This window comes from Schistocerca nitens, chromosome 9 (assembly GCF_023898315.1).
Source record: "Schistocerca nitens isolate TAMUIC-IGC-003100 chromosome 9, iqSchNite1.1, whole genome shotgun sequence".
NCBI classification, from domain to species: domain Eukaryota; kingdom Metazoa; phylum Arthropoda; class Insecta; order Orthoptera; family Acrididae; genus Schistocerca; species Schistocerca nitens.
Window position 1 is genome coordinate 68,553,130 of NC_064622.1, and position 19,087 is coordinate 68,572,216.

Consider the following 19,087-nt stretch of genomic DNA (forward strand, 5'->3'; position numbering starts at 1 on the left):
TGCATATGCCTGTGTGACATTTAACTTGCAAGATCTACAGTTTTGACCATCGCTGTTAGCAACAATCCTGAGTAAGTTTCCAATTAATAAAGTAACCAGCCAATCAGTTGTCCGAAGGCCTACTGTTGAATTTTGGCTCGTATCATTTGGTGGCTGACAGGTTTGTATTCAATCACTGCAGCATTCCAAGGTGATAGCATTAATGGAATTATCTCATCTACTAGAAAAATGTACTGTAATGATAATTAAATGGACACCCTAGCTGCAAACAGGCGTTGATGTACTTCATTGGGGACATGTTGAAAATGTGTGCCCCGACCGGGACTCGAACCCGGGATCTCCTGTTTACATGGAAGACGCTCTATCCATCTGAGCCACCGCGGGCACAGAGGACAGTGCGTCTGCAGGGACTTATCCCTTGCACGCTCCCCGTGAGATCCACATTCCCAACATGTCCACACCATTACATTCGTAGGGCGCCTAATAGATGTTTGCCCATCATACTCAGTACTCGTGGCAGATTAATCTACCAAGTCCCATACGAGTTCGGGCATAGCGTGTGCGTTCGCACAAGAAGGTCAATGGCCGGGAAGCCGTATTTTTTAACTATATATGACGGTAGTATCTGTTCCAGAAGGAACAGTTACCGTGGATGACCATGCAGCTTTGCTAGAAATGAAATGATAATTAAATGGACACCCTAGCTGCAAGCAGGCGTTGATACACTTCATTGGGGACATGTTGGAAATGTGTGCCCCGACCGGGACTCGAACCCGGGATCTCCTGCTTACATGGCAGACGCTCTATCCAACTGAGCCACCGCGGGCACAGTGGATAGTGCATCTGCAGGGCAAACATCTATTAGGCGCACTACGAATGTAGTGTTGTGGACATGTTGGGAATGTGGATCTCACGGGGAGCGTGCAAGGGATAAGTCCCTGCAGACGCACTATCCTCTGTGCCCGTGGTGGCTCAGATGGATAGAGCGTCTGCCATGTAAGCAGGAGATCCCGGGTTCGAGTCCCGGTCGGGGCACACATTTTCAACATATCCCCAATGAAGTACATCAACGCCTGTTTGCAGCTAGGGTGTCCATTTAATTATCATTTCATTTCTAGCAAAGCTGCATGGTCATCCATGGTAACTGCTCTTTCGGGAACAGATACTACCGTCATATATAGTTAAAATGTACTGTGTTGTCATTCACTCTTCTGATATGTCCACTGCCTTTCCAATTAGTTTCTGCTAATCCTAGTATTTTGATTTTAGTTTGTTAGTATTCCCTTCCCAAAATCTGTAATTTTCCGATTTGGCACAACCCTTATATGTTCCAAGTCACAGTCTTGTGTATATTCCTTTGGATGCTCACAGTTTTGTACCACTGGAATGGTTTCCTATTGCTTTCTCCTGTTGGTTGGGACTATAAAGGAAAATGTAAAGGATTTAGTAAATGTGGATAGGATCAGTGGTAAGGTCATGGTTGATCCTGGATAAGGAGATAGGACAAACCAAGAGGTTGTGTAGGTACGCTCACTAACTCTCTGAAACAGGATTGTCCTTCACGGGATTGTGAAGCAGTTGATATCTGCTACCAGATGTATGTTATACATATTACGTATACATACTACACTAATAACATTATATCAACCTCAGAATTCTGAGATAATGTCTGTCCTATCCTATTGCTTCGACACTTTTCACTACTGTTGTGACTTGAAGGAATTCTCCCCATCTTCGCCAGACTCTGATAGCGCTGAACAATTCTAGGTGTACATAGTGAGGTGAGGCCACATCTGTCCACTGGGCAGAATCAGCTCTGATAAAACTCCTGTACATTCAAAATGTGTTCTAGCAGAGCACCTCCAAGATATGACCCAATGGAGTACTTATTTTTTACAGAATGACAGGGTAATGAAGCTACATTATATTCTTTGTTCAAAATTCAACCAGTGGGGCTCAATAACATTCAAATTACGTGCAGAATGGTTGCAGACTATTGGTAAACTCACAACAGAGCAGTGCTGTTGTTAGGGGATGTGGCCTTTCCTGGAAGAACCTTGCGACTGCACTACAGGGGCACTAAAAATCAGTTGGCCATTTCATGTCTAGCTGCGCAGGGTAGTGTATGGTGAATTACATTGGTTCTCGTTATGTGATTTTAGTTACCAGCATCAGTCAGCTCAGTTTGTATATTTAGTGATGGATAAGCATACTACATTGCTGAAAAATGTGCACCATATGAAGAAGATCAAACAATTGGAAATCCAGGATGGAATGTATCAATACGAGAGAAGGAAAGTTGCTACTCACCATATAGCGGAGATGCTGAGCCGCGATAGGTACAACAAAAAGATTCACACAATCAGCTTTCGGCCATTAAGGCCTTTGTCAGCAGTACACACACATACACACATGCACACACACACTCACGCAAGTGCAACTTGCACACACATCTTCAGTCTCAGAGAGCTGAAACTACACTGCGAGCGGCAGCACCAGTGCATGATGGGAGTGGCGACTGGATGGGGGTAAGGAGGAGGCTGGGGTGGGGAGGAGGAGGGATAATATATTGGGAGTGGCAGACAGTGAAGTGTTGCAGTTTAGACGGAGAGTAGGAGAGAAGGTGCGGAGGGGGGAGGAGGTAAGAAGCGGAAAGGAGAGAAATAAAAATAAAAGAAATTAAAAGACTGGGTGTGGCAGTGAAATGATGGCTGTGTAGTGCTGGAATGGGAACAGGGAGGGGGCTGGATGGGTGAGGACAGTGAGTGACTAACGAAGGTTGAGACCAGGAGGGTTACGCAGTCCACCATCTAAAAACTGATCCCGATCTTATAATCCCACCTGCAGACAAAGGATCCACCACCGTAGGATCTCCAGTCACTACTCAAATCCTTAGGCCCATCCCAGAACCTCTCCCCAGAGTCCATCTCTCTACTTACCCCAACCACTCCCCACACTCCCACCTTCTACATGCTTCCTAAAGTCCATAAACCCAACCACCCAGGACGCCCCATTGTGGCCGGTTACTGTGCCCCCACTGAGAGAATCTCTGCTCTCGTAGACCAACACCTTCAACCTACCGGTATTACCCAGAACCTATCCTCCTATATAAAAGATACCAACCATTTCCTCGACCGACTCTCCACAGTTCCTCTCCCTTTACCACACGGTGCCCTGCTCGTCACTATTGACGCTACCTCCCTGTACACTAACATTCCTAATGCCCATGGCCTTACTGCTATCAGACACTACCTTTCCAGACACCCTGTGGATTCCAAACCAACAACCTACTTCCTAGTCTCCATGACCAACTATATCCTCACCCACAATTGCTTCTCCTTTGAAGGCATTACCTACAAACAAATTCGTGGTATGGCTGTGGGCACCCGCATGGCACCATCCTACGCTGACCTATTCATGGGCCATCTAAAGGAATCCTTCCTAAAAACCTAGAATCCTAAACCCCTCACCTGGTTCAGATTCATTGATGACATTTTTGCTATCTGGATTGAAGGTGAGGACACCTTATTCACATTCCACCAGAACCTCAACAACTTCTCCCCCATTTGCTTCACCTGGTCCTACTCAACCCAACAAGCCACCTTCCTAGATGTTGATTCCACCTCAGAGATGGCCACATCAGTACCTCCATCCATATCAAACCTACTAACCACCAGCAATACCTCCACTTCGACAGCTGCCACCCATTTCATACCAAGAAGTCCCTTCCGTACAGCCTAGCCACCTGTGGTCATCGCATCTGCAGTGACGAGCAGGCCCTCTCTAAATATACCGAGGGTCTCACTGAAGCCTTCAGTGACCGTGATTATTCTCCCATCCTTGTACAAAAACTAATCTCCCGTGCCTTATCTTTCCCGTCTCCCACCACCTCCCAAAGTCCCCCAGTCCGGCCGCAGAGGAGCATTCCCCTCGTAACTCAGTACCATCCAGGACTGGAGCAACTGAATTACGTTCTCTGCCAGGGTTTCGATTACCTCTCGTTGTGCCCTGAAATGAGAAATGTCCTACCCACTATCCTTCTCACCCCTCCTACCGTGGTATTCCACCGTCCAATGAACCTACACAATATACTCGTCCATCCTTACACAATCCCTGCTCCCAGTCCTTTGCATCATGGCTCATACCCCTGTAATAGACCTAGATGCAAGACCTGTCCCACACATCTACCACCACCTACTCCAGTCTGCTCACTAACATTACCTATCACATCTATGTAGGCATGACAACCAACAAGCTGTCTGTCCGTGTGAATGGCCACTGACAAACTGGCCAAAAAACAAGTGGACCACCCTGTAGCTGAACACGCTGCCAAACATGATACCCCTCATCTCAATGACTGCTTTACAGACTGTGCCATATGGATTCTTCCCAGCAACACAAGCTTTTCTGAGTTGCGCTAGTGGGAACTTTCCCTGCAATACATCCTACATTCCTGTGACCCTCCTGGCCTCAACCTTCGTTAGTCACTGTCCTCACCCATCCAGCCCCCTCCCAGTACCCATTCCAGCACTACACAGCCATCATTTCACTGCCACACCGTCTTTTAATTTCATTTTTATTTCTCTCCTTTCCAGTACTTACCCCCTCCCCCCTCTGCACCTTCTCTCCTACTCTCCGTCTAAACTGCAACACTTCACTGTCTGCCACTCCCACCATACTATCCCTCCCCCTCCCCACCCCAGCCTCCTCCTTACCCCCACCCAGTCACCACTCCCATCATGCACTGGTGCTGCCGCTCGCAGTGTAGTTTCAGCTCTCTGAGACTGCAGATGTGTGTGCAAGTTGTGCTTGCATGAGTGTGTGTGTGCACGTGTGTGTATGTGTGTCTACTGTTGACAAAGGCCTTAATGGCCAAAAGCTATGATTGTCTGAATCTTTTTATTGTGCCTATCACGGCTCAGCATCTCTGCTATATGGTGAGTGGCAACTTTCCTTCTCTCATATTGTTACAATATGAAGAAGAGATACTTGCAGAGTAAAGAGTGTTTGGTCATCTCTAATGTGACCACAACTTGTATTAAAGAGCTGACACAAAAAGAACTGTTGGATAATATTGCCAGTCCCAATAAAAGCACTGCAATTTAGTATACAAAAGTCAGCCTTGCCACAACAGGACATATTGGAAAGGAAGACAAATATAAACTGTATGGTTTAATGGGATTGCTAAAAATAAGAGATTTGAGAATTTTGAGAGAAAACCGTTTGTTACAGACAGCTATAAAAAAAAATGGTAATTTGATAAATGGTGGAGGACTTTTACATAAATAACAAAATAGTGGTGATATTCTGCAAATTACTTATTTCAGTAAAATAAAAAATACATTTTCCTCGGCACAAGGGTGTTTTGCACAAGACTCTCTATGGGATAGGATTAATGAGGACGACATCTATGACATAACTGATGTAACTGACTGGCAATGCAAACAGTTGACACAAATAAGGAAATTGAGGGAGAAAGACAGTTTTTTTTGTAACTGTGAAACTTGGGTGGATCATTTTACGTTGTAGCAAGAGCTATACTTTTCAAATTGAAGAACACAATGAGGATAAGCTTCTCATTTGACTGCACTTTTCAAACATTTTTCAGTGTTAACAATCCAAAATACTTCCACTGGGTCGATTGAGCTCTATTTTCAACATCATATCCATAAACTCACATTTCATCATCTGTTATGATCCAATTTAGTAGTTCTGCATTGTTCTTGATTTCATCTAGTGACTCCTGAGTAACTTGTATTAATCTCTGTTTCTGTCATAAATTCAACAATTTTGATACAAAATTTACCCAAAACATCTGAAACAATTTCATGGCACGAGGCAGCTTGATGCAGTGCTCGCATGCTTTATTTATTTCTTCGTTTGTTGTCCTTGGTGTTGACGTACTGCGTTGCTACACTGGCTGAAAAATGGGTTGTGGAAGTACAACACAGATTGCTTTAAATGGTGTAGACAACAGAGGCACGCTTGCGTTTGACTGTCTTTTATTTTAACTTTTCACAACCCCCAATATTACACAGTTATTTGACCAATGCACTATTGTTTAACCTTCAAAAAGCCTCATGACTTCTAAGGAGGCAGATGGTAAAACAAGAGGGAAATTAAAATTATTCCAGCTTGCTTCGTCACAAGCTGATATGCAAACATCATCAACCACTTCCCTGAATGTAATTTGGTGATCGATCATAATCATTTCTTTACCTTTTTCCACAATTTCATTGGCTCATATGCTGGAGTGTCCATGGTGCTTGTCACCTCCAATGTCTTCATGACCTCCTTTGTAATGCTTAAACCACTCATAAGCCATTTATTCATAACAGACTCAGAAAAAGCAATATGTAACAGTTCTAAAACTTTGATAAACTATATTCCCTTCTTATCGCAAAATTAAATACAAATTCTATGATCCATTTCTATATAAAATAAATAATCATTGAAACTACCAAAACATGTTTAAACTTTCTGATAGTGACAATAAGACTAAATATCTGATATGCCTAATTTTGAATAAATACTTTTAAAACTTATTTACTAACTCAGTGACAAAAAGTTGTGCAAATTGGACTTACACAGTATGTGAAATTACCATTTTTCCATGTTTTTAACACTCTTCGTATAGAAAGAATTATTGCATTTCAACACAGTGCAGCTCATCAAAGGAAACTTTTCCCTCTTAGAGGAAACACAACAAAGGAATAAGCCTTTAATTCTACAGATTATTTTATTGAAAATCCTATTGAAATATATCCATCAGTTTAAAAGGAGATGGTACATGAACTTGTGTTCAGATGAACACTCATTCTGTTCCATATTTACAGTAGACGAATGAATCCTGATGGATGACTTTCAATTCTACATTAATGTAATTTACTTTACAACACTATGTTTCATAAGAAGGGAACTGTCTTCTACATGCCATACAGTATTGACTCACTTATTTAAAAACAAATTCTGCCCATATGTATCTGCACATTGTGCCACTGCTAATTTAAAGTGCATGTCACAGAAGGGCCAGTGCAACATTGTGAAACAGCTTGTAAAAGCACCTTGTCATGTGACTGCTTGTTCACGAGTTTAGTAACAGACTATACTGTGTACCGAGAGAATTCATAGAAATCATCCCTGTTAGACAGCAACATCTCACCATAATATCCATTCCGATAACTGAAACCCTTCCCATTTCAAAAAATACCTTCATCATATTAGCCTGGTACCCATGGACACTGCATCTGCAGTGAAAAGCAGGAGTTATCTAAATTGTTGACAATCTTGGTAGAACTGTTAGTGATGACAACACACTGTCCAGCAGCACATAAACAGATTTCCTGTTTCCACTACTATCCAGCCACTGATTGTGGCTCACATTCCCCACAGCTTTCACAAATTCTTGTCATGCCTATTATTGAGGAATACCCACAAAAGATATTGTCTCCACTCCCAAAGTGGTATTACACCATTTATCCAAAATTATACAATATCCTAGTGGATTCTTATATTCACTCCTGTTCCAAATCTTGGGCACCAAGTGTCCTCAAAGTAAGTTTATAGCCCAGCAGGGGCAAGGTGACGTGTGAAAGCAGACAAGTCATCCACCAGCTGTGATATAGTTACTGTGGAGATGTTTATATGGATGTTACAGCTAACCAGATTTCCACTCTCGTGAAAGGCCGCCACCAATTTGTGGCTAACCACAAACTCAACCACTCTATAGCTCCACACGTTGCACATAACATCTATAAGTTCAACAAATATTTCAGCACCCATGCCATTTGGATACCCCTCCACCCCCTCCCCCCTGCATCAGGTCCTTTGAATGGAATGGGTGTGAACTATCTTTCAGACATCCTTAACATATCCTACCATCCTGCAACACCCCCCCCCCCCAGACTGAGCCTTTAACAGTCCTATTTTCAGCCACCCTCTTTCCATTCCCTTGCCTTCAACCTTTCCTCTCTGGTCATTTTTTAGCCCACTCCTCTGCATCCCAACATTGTACACTCCACTTTGCCGTCTCCACACCCAGTGTTACCACACCAGTGCAGATGAGCATTTACATGTTTATACTTGTATGTGTATACACTAAAGATAGAAGAGGAGCAGTAGTTAGTGAGCTGACACCATTTGTGAGTGAGTCTCTGCTTCAACATACATCTGTGTTTTTACTCTCCCAGTCACCTTATGAACTTATGCCATATGTCAGAGAGTGCTTGGTTAATCCTCCCCCCACCCCCCTTTCTTGTTCCAGTTGTGAAAGGTGTGCAGGAAGACTGACAGTTGGCAGGACTCCATATCATATCACACTGAAACTCTGTACTCTTAACACCATCTCAAGATATACTTAGGAGGAAGTTGGTTGATCCTTCTAGGAACATACGCTTTTGAAATTTTAGCAGTAAACCACACTGTGTCACATATCATCTATATTGTAGTCTGCCTTTTCCATGATTAGTGTTATATGGTGACTCTACTTTAAATCACTCTGTACTCCCACATATTTAATGCATGCAATGGTTTCCAACAACTATATGGAAATCATAAAGTACTGTTTCTTTGTTGTACCCCCACCTATTAATGCTCATTATGTTACATTTGTTTACACTGGGTTAATTACCAATCCCTGTACCAAGTGTCAATCCTCAACAAGTCCTCCTGCATTTTGCTACAATTTCATAGTGTTTCCATATCCGGCAGCATCATCCATAAAGTGCCATGCAGCTTCAAATGTTATGCTCAACATCATTTATGTACAGAGGAGTCCAAAAAAATGTATCCACTGTTTAAAAGTCCATAACTGGCAAACTAACTGACGGAGTTGTCTCATCTTTGGTAGTGTAATAGTTTGTAGTTCTGGCAATCGCCACACAAGCGTTGTATTTTGTTTTGTCAGATGACAGTCAGTTCCCCAATCTATCCTCTCTCTTTCCTGAGGAAGGACACGGAACTATTAGTTTCAAAAACTAGGATAGTGTATGCCCTTTTAAATATGTCCATTGATTGTAATGGCATTTCTCCTAAAGATAAGTGCTGGTCAGCAATCCAGTATCATAATTTTATATTTTTTAAATGTATTGTCAGGCTGTTGTTGTTAGGTTAGATTTTTTTACAACAAACAATCCTGTTGGAGGAATGTACAACTGAAGTGGTATTTTCAACCTCTGCTAGATTTTTTTGTTTAAGTAGCTGTTTATATGAGGTTTTAGGGTGGACTCTAGATGATATCTTTGCACAACGTTTCCTTGTAAGGAATACTTCGAGTCTAATGCAGAAGTGCTGCAGAAATTTTTTTCTGTCTTAGTATGGTAAAGGAGAATGCAAAGTAAGCCAACTTTCAGATACTTTTAATAGAAAAATAAACAGTCATGCACAGAGAATATGTCATTGAACTTGAGCATTTCAGATCTATAATACATAATTTCCAATTCAACTACTGGTCAAAATGCAAATCCATGCATTGTGAATATGCAGTTTTACATAAAGTAATTCCTCTGAATGCTTGTATTAAATCTGATGTTCCTTCTGTTGTTGCACCTCTATTGGGTTTGATATGACACCAGCATCACTGCATTATCAGTGCAAAATGGAAAATCATTTGCAAAGATACTCTTTTTTTATACCTTTGGACCAAACTGTATTTGGCAACCCTGAAGAGGTTGTTTTAACTTCTGTAGTAGAATTTAAATTATCATGTCATGACAGTTACTTGTAACTTATGTCTTGGATAAGAATAGTATTACATGGCCAAGATGTACATTTTACAACTGAAATTAATTCTCTTGCCGTTCTTGATGGTCAAAGGAGTCCTTATTAGCAAGATGATCAGTCCAAGGAAAATGAACATTCCGCAGTGGAGCACATTTAAATAGAAGCCAAGAAATTTATTTTGAAGGCACACGTCTCCACTCTGTACAAAAATATGGCCGGAACAGAATATCCAGCCATTCAATGTCTCAGATTAATATTTAAGTTTTTACTCCATGACAGCATTCTTCCTTTTACAAATTCAGACTTTATCACTTCAATATGGCTATTAGGGAGTTATCTGAGTTATGTGACAATGCATTATCATGTCTTTGTGTAATTTACTGAACAGGATAGAAAGAAAAAAAATGAATACAGAAGATGGTATACCTGTAATACAGAAAAAAAGCTAGGTACAATGTGACTCATTTGCAAGACACTTCGAAAGTATTTGTCCACATTTCACTGTGTCTGAGAAAAGAAGCAGCCAAGAACATTTGCTTTCACAAAACAAAACAACTGCATTTTATTTCTTAGAAAAATAATTTAATACAATTGGTACAAAATCAGTGTGCCATACAAAATACGAAATACGTTGCACTTTAGTAATGCTTTCAACCACACAACATACTATTAGTACTAAAATAAATATTTTCACAGCAATTCTTTGCACACCACAGAAATTTCATTAACAGTGAAAACTAGCAATCATGTATTCAGTTCCTTCTTGATAAAATTAATCGTCTTGACTAGTTCTCCAATGCTATCTTCCCTGTAATGAAAACAAAGTGTCCAATGAGCCAAACTCAGATAGTATAATAATAAATTCCATCTGCTCACACAAAAACATTGTCAAAGAAAGGTAACTGAACTGCATTATTTAGTATCTGAAGGTAATTAATTAATAATGAAAAGCTAATACACTGAACAATCTATTATTTTTCTAGTACATTTACTTGAAAATCAGGCTAAAGCTCTCTCTTTTATTGATTTACATTTTTTTGTATTTGTTCATTAAGCTAATGATATGGTCAAATTTTACACTTATCAATAACAGTAACTTCGCTGTCTTCTGAATAAAGGAAGGGAAAAACGGAGTCAGCTACAAAATAGGTCACACATTTCTGCTTGGAATAAAACAACTTTTTGACAGACAGACTGCTATAGCAGGAAGCAGTGTTGCTAGCATGCAGCCAGCCAAGCTTGACAAGGATCTGCATTTGTGCACGACACAGGCAACACAGCAGACACCTGGCTCTCAAGCAAGAACTATGCTTGGCTAGCAGTTGTCTCCTACCACTCGACTCAATGAAAGGTGAATCACATCAAGCTGTAATAACCTCGTCTGTCTCTACGTATATATTATAGAGCAGCTACAGGGGTATGTTCTGAAATGAAACATAAGAAGATACGCATTAGATGTAAAAACAATGAGATTGCTTTGGCAGCTGTTAGTTGTGGTGGCCTAGAGGGACTGGCAGACATGTGATACCAGTGTTTGATGAGTGCATAGGGCAATTATAATTATTTTCGTGCACACAAAGCTTTCTGGAGGTGAAACTATTTAATGTTGCCTTGGGTATCTAAGTGATGCTGGCAACTTTCCTCCAGCAAATATTTCACAAGCAGAGGAGTGTGGGAAATTAATGTGGGAGTTGCTGGTTTCTTTCCATAAACTACTGAGATGTAATTACATTATATAGTGAATTCCCATGGGACCTATCTTGTCTGAAGAATGTGGACTGCAGCACCAGACACTCCTTTCATGATAATAGGGATGAAATGAACATTTTTAAACACACACTCACTCCTAATACACTCCTGGAAATTGAAATAAGAACACCGTGAATTCATTGTCCCAGGAAGGGGAAACTTTATTGACACAGTCCTGGGGTCAGATACATCACATGATCACACCGACAGAACCACAGGCACATAGACACAGGCAACAGAGCATGCACAATGTCGGCACTAGTACAGTGTATATCCACCTTTCGCAGCAATGCAGGCTGCTATTCTCCCATGGAGACGATCGTAGAGATGCTGGATGTAGTCCTGTGGAACGGCTTGCCATGCCATTTCCACCTGGCGCCTCGGTTGGACCAGCGTTCGTGCTGGACGTGCAGACCGCGTGAGACGACGCTTCATCCAGTCCCAAACATGCTCAATGGGGGACAGATCCGGAGATCTTGCTGGCCAGGGTAGTTGACTTACACCTTCTAGAGCACGTTGGGTGGCACGGGATACATGCGGACGTGCATTGTCCTGTTGGAACAGCAAGTTCCCTTGCCGGTCTAGGAATGGTAGAACGATGGGTTCGATGACGGTTTGGATGTACCGTGCACTATTCAGTGTCCCCTCGACGATCACCAGTGGTGTACGGCCAGTGTAGGAGATCGCTCCCCACACCATGATGCCGGGTGTTGGCCCTGTGTGCCTCGGTCGTATGCAGTCCTGATTGTGGCGCTCACCTGCACGGCGCCAAACACGCATACGACCATCATTGGCACCAAGGCAGAAGCGACTCTCATCGCTGAAGACGACACGTCTCCATTCGCGCCTGTCGCGACACCACTGGAGGCGGGCTGCACGATGTTGGGGCGTGAGCGGAAGACGGCCTAACGGTGTGCGGGACCGTAGCCCAGCTTCATGGAGACGGTTGCGAATGGTTCTCGCCGATACCCCAGGAGCAACAGTGTCCCTAATTTGCTGGGAAGTGGCGGTGCAGTCCCCTACGGCACTGCGTAGGATCCTACGGTCTTGGCGTGCATCCGTGCGTCGCTGCGGTCCGGTCCCAGGTCGACGGGCACGTGCACCTTCCGCCGACCACTGGCGACAACATCGATGTACTGTGGAGACCTCACGCCCCACGTGTTGAGCAATTCGGTGGTACGTCCACCCGGCCTCCCACATGCCCACTATACGCCCTCGCTCAAAGTCCGTCAACTGCACATACGGTTCACGTCCACGCTGTCGCGGCATGCTACCAGTGTTAAAGACTGCGATGGAGCTCCGTATGCCACGGCAAACTGGCTGACACTGACGGCGGCGGTGCACAAATGCTGCGCAGCTAGCGCCATTCGACGGCCAACACCGCGGTTCCTGGTGTGTCCGCTGTGCCGTGCGTGTGATCATTGCTTGTACAGCCCTCTCGCAGTGTCCGGAGCAAGTATGGTGGGTCTGACACACCGGTGTCAATGTGTTCTTTTTTCCATTTCCAGGAGTGTAGAAAAGAGAGAGAGGTGCATAGAATGAATGATAAACTGCTTAACTTCTAGACAATGACTTTTTTCAGATGTTGTGGAAAAAACCACACACACACACACAATTATCACATGTTAACAATGGTGCTTGACTTTAACACTGCAGTGAGCTCGGCTGAGGTGGTGGCAGGGAAATAGGAACAAAAGACTCTCACAGCTTATGTTGCTGTGACCATATGTAGCCCATAGATGGCTTGTGATTGGTCAGCGTACATCATCATTACATCCCGTCTGCACTGATGGTGAGACTGTGAAGGTGATGGAAGATTTAACTGAAAGCTTGAGATTTCATCCAGATTTGACATAACAAGTAAACTGAGAGTGTTCTATGTAATGATGTCACTGATGAAACTTCAATCACATTAAAAAAATTTCTGATTTTCATTCTTCGTACTGTCTTTATTTCACATGTGCTCTTTGTGTAATAAAATTAATACTTACAGTCGTAAGGAAGAACTGTCAATTGGAAATCCTCACATGATAACATGACACTCATGAATTTATGTGCAAGCAGGGTGACCCAAAAGCCAGTTAACATTTGGAAATACATTAATTCATGGAACAATGTAAGAAGAGATGTAAAAATTGACATATGCCTGAAATGAAATTGGGTTTTACTGAAACCAAAAACGAGAGCAAACACTGGACAACAGATGGACCTAGATAGCAATGTGTCAGTGATGCCACATGAGAATCATGTCAGCATGACGAGTGTTACAGAGCTGCATTACCTCTCGCCTGGCTGACGAACACCTGCTTGAAGGTATGACTCTTATGTTAAACTTAACAGGGAGTAAATGATACCCTAACCCCATATTTTACACATAAAATAACTATTGATTTACATGAATTTGGTATGTGTGGTGATCCATGGAACACACCTACTCCGTATAATGAAATTTATCTGTACACATACAGACAAACAAATCATTACAATTTCAGAAAAATTAGATGATTTATTCAAGGAAAGAACTTCACAAATTGAGCATGTCAGTAACATGTTGATCCACACAAGCAGTTATTCAGCTTGGAATGGACTGATAGTGTTATGGGATGTCCTCCTGAGGGATAGTGTGCAAATTCTATCCAACTGGTGCAACAGGTCATCAAAAGCCTGAGATGGTTGGAGGGAAACATGAACACAAGCACTAGAAACTCTTGCCATGTGTGGGCGGACATTGCATTGCTGAAATGTAAACCTCGGATGACTTGCCATGAAAGGCAATAAAATGGAGTGTGGAATAATGACCTATCACTGTGCTGTAAGAGTGCCATAAATGACAACCAAGTGGATCCTGCTATGAAAAGAAATGGCACCATAGATAATTACTCCTGGTTTTCGGGCTGTATGACAGGCGATAGTCAGGTTTGTATCCCTCCGCTGGCGGGGGCTTCTCCAGTCATGTGTATGACCTGGAATCTCATTGGCTGGTGTAGAACTGTCTTCAGTCCATTTCAAATCGAGCTCCGATGACCAGTGAAGACGTGTCTATTTTTATGCAATCACGACTGTTTTAATTTTAAAAAAATAACATTACTAAATACCAAAACTTAATACATTATGTCCAGCCTAAGAAATTGGTTTTGGAAAAAGTATTCCACCAAATTTTAGAAAAAAAGGAGAATGTTTGATGAAATAAAAAGATAAACATGTTTTCTTCTTTGGTTTATCAAATAGCAATTCACACTGGAGGCTGTGATTCATTTACAGTTAATTGTATTTTATATCATGTAGAGGGATGACACTTACATTTGCTTGAGAGTTACTTTCAGATTATTTATTCGGCCTGGTCCTAGTTGAATTTCCTTCTCCTTCAGCTGGGCTTGCCACTGCAACACCTGAAATCATCAACATATTTTAAACCACGCATATGAAATGCATTTTAGTGCTATTAATCTTAGCTACTATTAGAAATACATTTTAGTGCTATTAATCTTAGCTACTATTAGAACTGTGAAATTATTGTACAGTGTCCACTTTTAATAAACTATGTGGCTCAGTCCACATGTGCCAGACTACAAATCCAAAGAGGAGGAGGAGGAGGAGATTAGTGTTTAACATCCCGTCGACAACGAGGTCATTAGAGACGGAGCGCAAGCTCGGGTTAGAGAAGGATGGGGAAGGAAATCGGCTGTGCCCTTTGAAAGGAACCATCCCGGCATTTGCCTGAAAGGATTTAGGGAAATCACGGAAAACCTAAATCAGGATGGCCGGAGACGGGATTGAACCGTTGTCCTCCCGAATGCGAGTCCAGTGTGCTAACCACTGCGCCACCTCGCTCGGTACACAAATCCAAAGTACTGGGATCTGAGAACAACTTTACTATATCACATCAATAAATTATACTTTTTACAGAGTACGTGGCCACTGATGAAAGCATCCAGAAATAAGGTTATTTTGATTTTTAAAAGCTTACAAAGCTTAACAATAACAACCTGCTCTTTGTGATAGGCTTCCTTTGCTTTTACTTGCTTCATTGCTCTCTTGTAAACCTTGAGTTTCTCTTCCACTTCTTTAAGTTGTCTCTCTAATTTTTTCTCAGCAGCAGACACCAAAGGCTGACATCGGACGACCTGACGAAGAATCTTTTCTGCCCTGAAAATGGAACAGTAATTATTTTTATAACAGAAAAATTTAGTAACACTATCGTTCCAGATGAACATCCAGGGCATTACATAATGAATTATGTTAAGAGAAAATATGGCAGTTCTATGCGCAAAATAAATTTCTGATTGGAAAGACAGAAGTTTATCATAACAAACAAAAATAAGAAAATGCAGCCATAACCTTGTAAGGAACCAGTAACACTTTTACATGCATATAATGTTTAGTGAGTTTTGCTTGTCATCTGCACGTATTTTTGCCAGCAAGAAATGCAGTTACTTCCTCAGCACCCAAATGAAATCATAATTTAAGTCAAAAGTTTTTTATTTTTTAAGTTATGTAGAAAAAACGGGGAGTAGAAGTTAATTATGTTTTTCTTTGTGTTTGCTTGTTACAAAGATGTTTGTTATATGTTTTGGAGAGGGAGAGGGGCTTGTTACAAAGATGTTTGTTATATGTTTTGGAGAGGGATAGTGGGTGGATGGGAGGTGGGGGAGGGGGAAGGGGAGGGGTGAGAGGGGGAGGGAGAGGGAGAGAGAGAGAGAGAGAGAGAGAGAGAATGGTGTTGCACCTGCAACACAACAACTCTATTATTGCCTCCCAGAAGCATTAATATTTTTGTAAAACTTGGACACACATTTTTTGCAGACTGCAGCTTGTTACTCTCTTAAGGCCATCACACCAATATCACAAAACAAAAAGGGTATTTCTCATAAAATGTGTATAGTACAATGTATGAGCATCATTGATAATGAGCTTTGTAACCGCAAACTTGTCTTATTTTTTGGATAATACAGGTCTATTGGCCTGCTATCCTGGTTACTGAATTTTCCAGATATTTTACAGCATACAGTACTTTGTTCACTTCACAAACGAAGTCTGATTTACATGGTTACCATGGTTGGACTGTTACTGCTACAAACACAACAGTACCAGCACAACCTGCTATTGACTGATGTGACATACGTAGACCCATGCAACAGTACAGAGACTTTATTAGCTTTCACGCCATCACTCTTTTTTCCAGTTCATGCAAGTTCTCCCACACATGTAACAGACACTCACACCCATGCACCCACTCATGATCATAGTGGCACTGACCACTTATGAGTGATCTCTCTCTCTCTCTTTCTCTAACCCCCATCCCCTCCCTCGCCTGGCCCTCTGCATTGAAAAATCTTCACAATGTGCTGCATTTAAGAGATCAAGTGGTAAACAGGAAGCAGAACACCAGCTATAAGAATACACTACCACATTGCTAGAGTATGACCCACCATTTATTAAAGTAACACATAAAGTTATTTCACTTAAAGTAAATCTGCTCTAACTACTCAGAGGAAGTCAGTTTTTCACTTTGGTATACCTTCATAAGTAGGAGATTGGCAATGTTATTGCAGTACCTTGCTTACGTGTCAGAAAAAATTTTATGACAGTTCTCGATTATCAGCAGACACTAGTCTGCTCCCAGTAGCCGAGTGGTCAGCACGGTAGAACGTCAATCCTAAGGGCCCAGGTTCAATTCCCAGCTTGGTTGGAGATTTTCTCCGATCAGGGACTGGGTGTTGTGTTGTCCTAATCATCATCATTTCATCCCCATCAACGCGCAAGTCGCCGAAGTGGCATCAAATTGAAAGACTTGCACCCGGCGAACAGTCTACCCGACAGGAGGCCCTCGTCACACGACATTTACATTATTTAGCAGACACTAGTAATTAGTCATTTTGAGAATTCTTTTCAGCTTTAGTACTTGGTTGTCTCAACGGTGGTACCAAAGTAAATTTCATTTAGGTTTTAACAATATAATGAAAAGGACAGTTGCTACTCATCATACAGCCGAAAGATTGAGCTGCAGAAGGAACTTTCTGCAACCCAGCATCTCTGCTATATGGTGAGTAGCAACTATTCTTTTCATTGCATTCTTACATTCCACCCCGGATTTTCCATTGTTTCATTTTGGTTTTAACAGTTATCACCAAGGCTGGTTGAAATACTGAGAATAATAACAACAACATATTAGACTGACGCTACAATTTAATTCCAAATCATTACTAACTCGTCCAGAATATAAATTTTTTTTTTTATTTTACCTTTTACTGAGCTCCTCCTGTTTGTCCTTTGTGTCCTCATACTTTTCAGCTAACTGTTCTGCAGCTTGTTTTAGCTGTGTTTTTTCTTGTTCAAGATTTTCAAGTTCTTTTAACTGTCTTTCCTTCATCAAACGCAGTGTTCGTGCCCTGCATGTAAACAAGTATTATGAAATATCTTTGTTTACTACTACTACTACTACTAATAATAATAATAATAATAATGTTTCTGAATAAGGTTTAAATTTTGTATTATCTATAAGGACAGGGTAATGTGAATGGCTTATTATTAACAGCAAGGTAGCATATGTCAGCACTTGGAAAAAACCAACAGAAAATACATATTAGTAAGGCTGGTTGCCATTTTCATTACAACAATATGCCACAGTTTTTATTCATTTTTAGTAAATAACAATAGTAATAATAAAGTTAAAAGAAGCTTAGTTACTCATATGTAGAACAGAAGTAGTTTCCTAATAAAAAAAGAACTTATAGTGTCAATGATCATCTTCAATTCTTGGAAAATACTGTTAAAAATAGGTACTGCACAGTTACAAATACTTTTCAGAATGGTAGTGAAGGATGTGGCTCTCATACAGAGACTGCCTTGTACTCAGCTGTTACATTAAGCTCAAATGGTTTATAGTAGTGTAACAATAATCATTAAATAGTTTCAGACAGACACTTTGTTGATGTGTGCCTTGACTCATTCCACATCACCGGAGATTCTTCTTCAAGATGGGATCTATGAACATGATGAATGAATGGGGGATGAATTGTGAACTGAATAGATTCTGCTGTTCCTGCTATACAAAGTATAACAGGAAATTGTCAACAGCAAATTGCATAACGCAGAGACTAGATGAAACACAATATCAGTGTTAAATAGTAGTCTACATGAAGTTCATGAAGTAACATGCTTATGGCTGGATGACACGTTGTATTACAGAACATTGCTATAACAGAATAGTCTAATGCTCAGAATATTTCTAGTGTTTGCAAGAGATGGGATAATTATAATTTTACGGAGTAATATTACAATAGAAGTGTTAAAGTGCTATTGAGATCATGATGATTACAGTGTTATGCAGTTATAAAGTTATTAGTCAAACACCAATACAGTTAGGAATTATAGGAAAATAATGTTGTTGGAGACATGATGCTTAAGGAGCTGATGTGCCCGATGGACGGCTAAAGGCAAATTCAGTTTGCAGAAAAATAGAAGAGGGAGGAGGAATTCATCCTGCAACTATATGTCAACAATAACATCTACCATATTTACCCAAATGTAAGTAGACCTCAAATGCAAGCTGAACCTCAGAAACGAAACTTCGTGGGGGAGGGGGGATTTATATTTAGCCTATTAGTTACATTACAAA

At 41.3% G+C, this 19,087-nt stretch overlaps 1 protein-coding gene and 1 non-coding gene across 2 annotated transcripts in view; both read right to left on the reverse strand.

Annotated features, from left to right (window-relative positions):
* Positions 1-752: 752 nt before the first annotated feature.
* Trnat-ugu (transfer RNA threonine (anticodon UGU)) lies at positions 753-827 on the reverse strand. The gene has a single exon. It is a non-coding gene; the product is annotated as a tRNA-Thr (tRNA).
* Positions 828-10,296: 9,469 nt separating this feature from the next.
* The window catches only part of LOC126202982 (nuclear pore complex protein Nup88), a 559,713-nt gene continuing 550,922 nt past the window's right edge, over positions 10,297-19,087 (reverse strand). Inside the window, exons 12-15 of the mRNA XM_049937171.1 lie at positions 17,712-17,858; positions 15,456-15,615; positions 14,770-14,858; positions 10,297-10,528 (exon numbers count right to left, since the gene is read on the reverse strand). Of these exons, the coding sequence (XP_049793128.1) occupies positions 10,465-10,528; positions 14,770-14,858; positions 15,456-15,615; positions 17,712-17,858 (460 nt within the window). The 3' untranslated portion in view covers positions 10,297-10,464. The remainder of the gene's footprint in view (positions 10,529-14,769; positions 14,859-15,455; positions 15,616-17,711; positions 17,859-19,087) is intronic.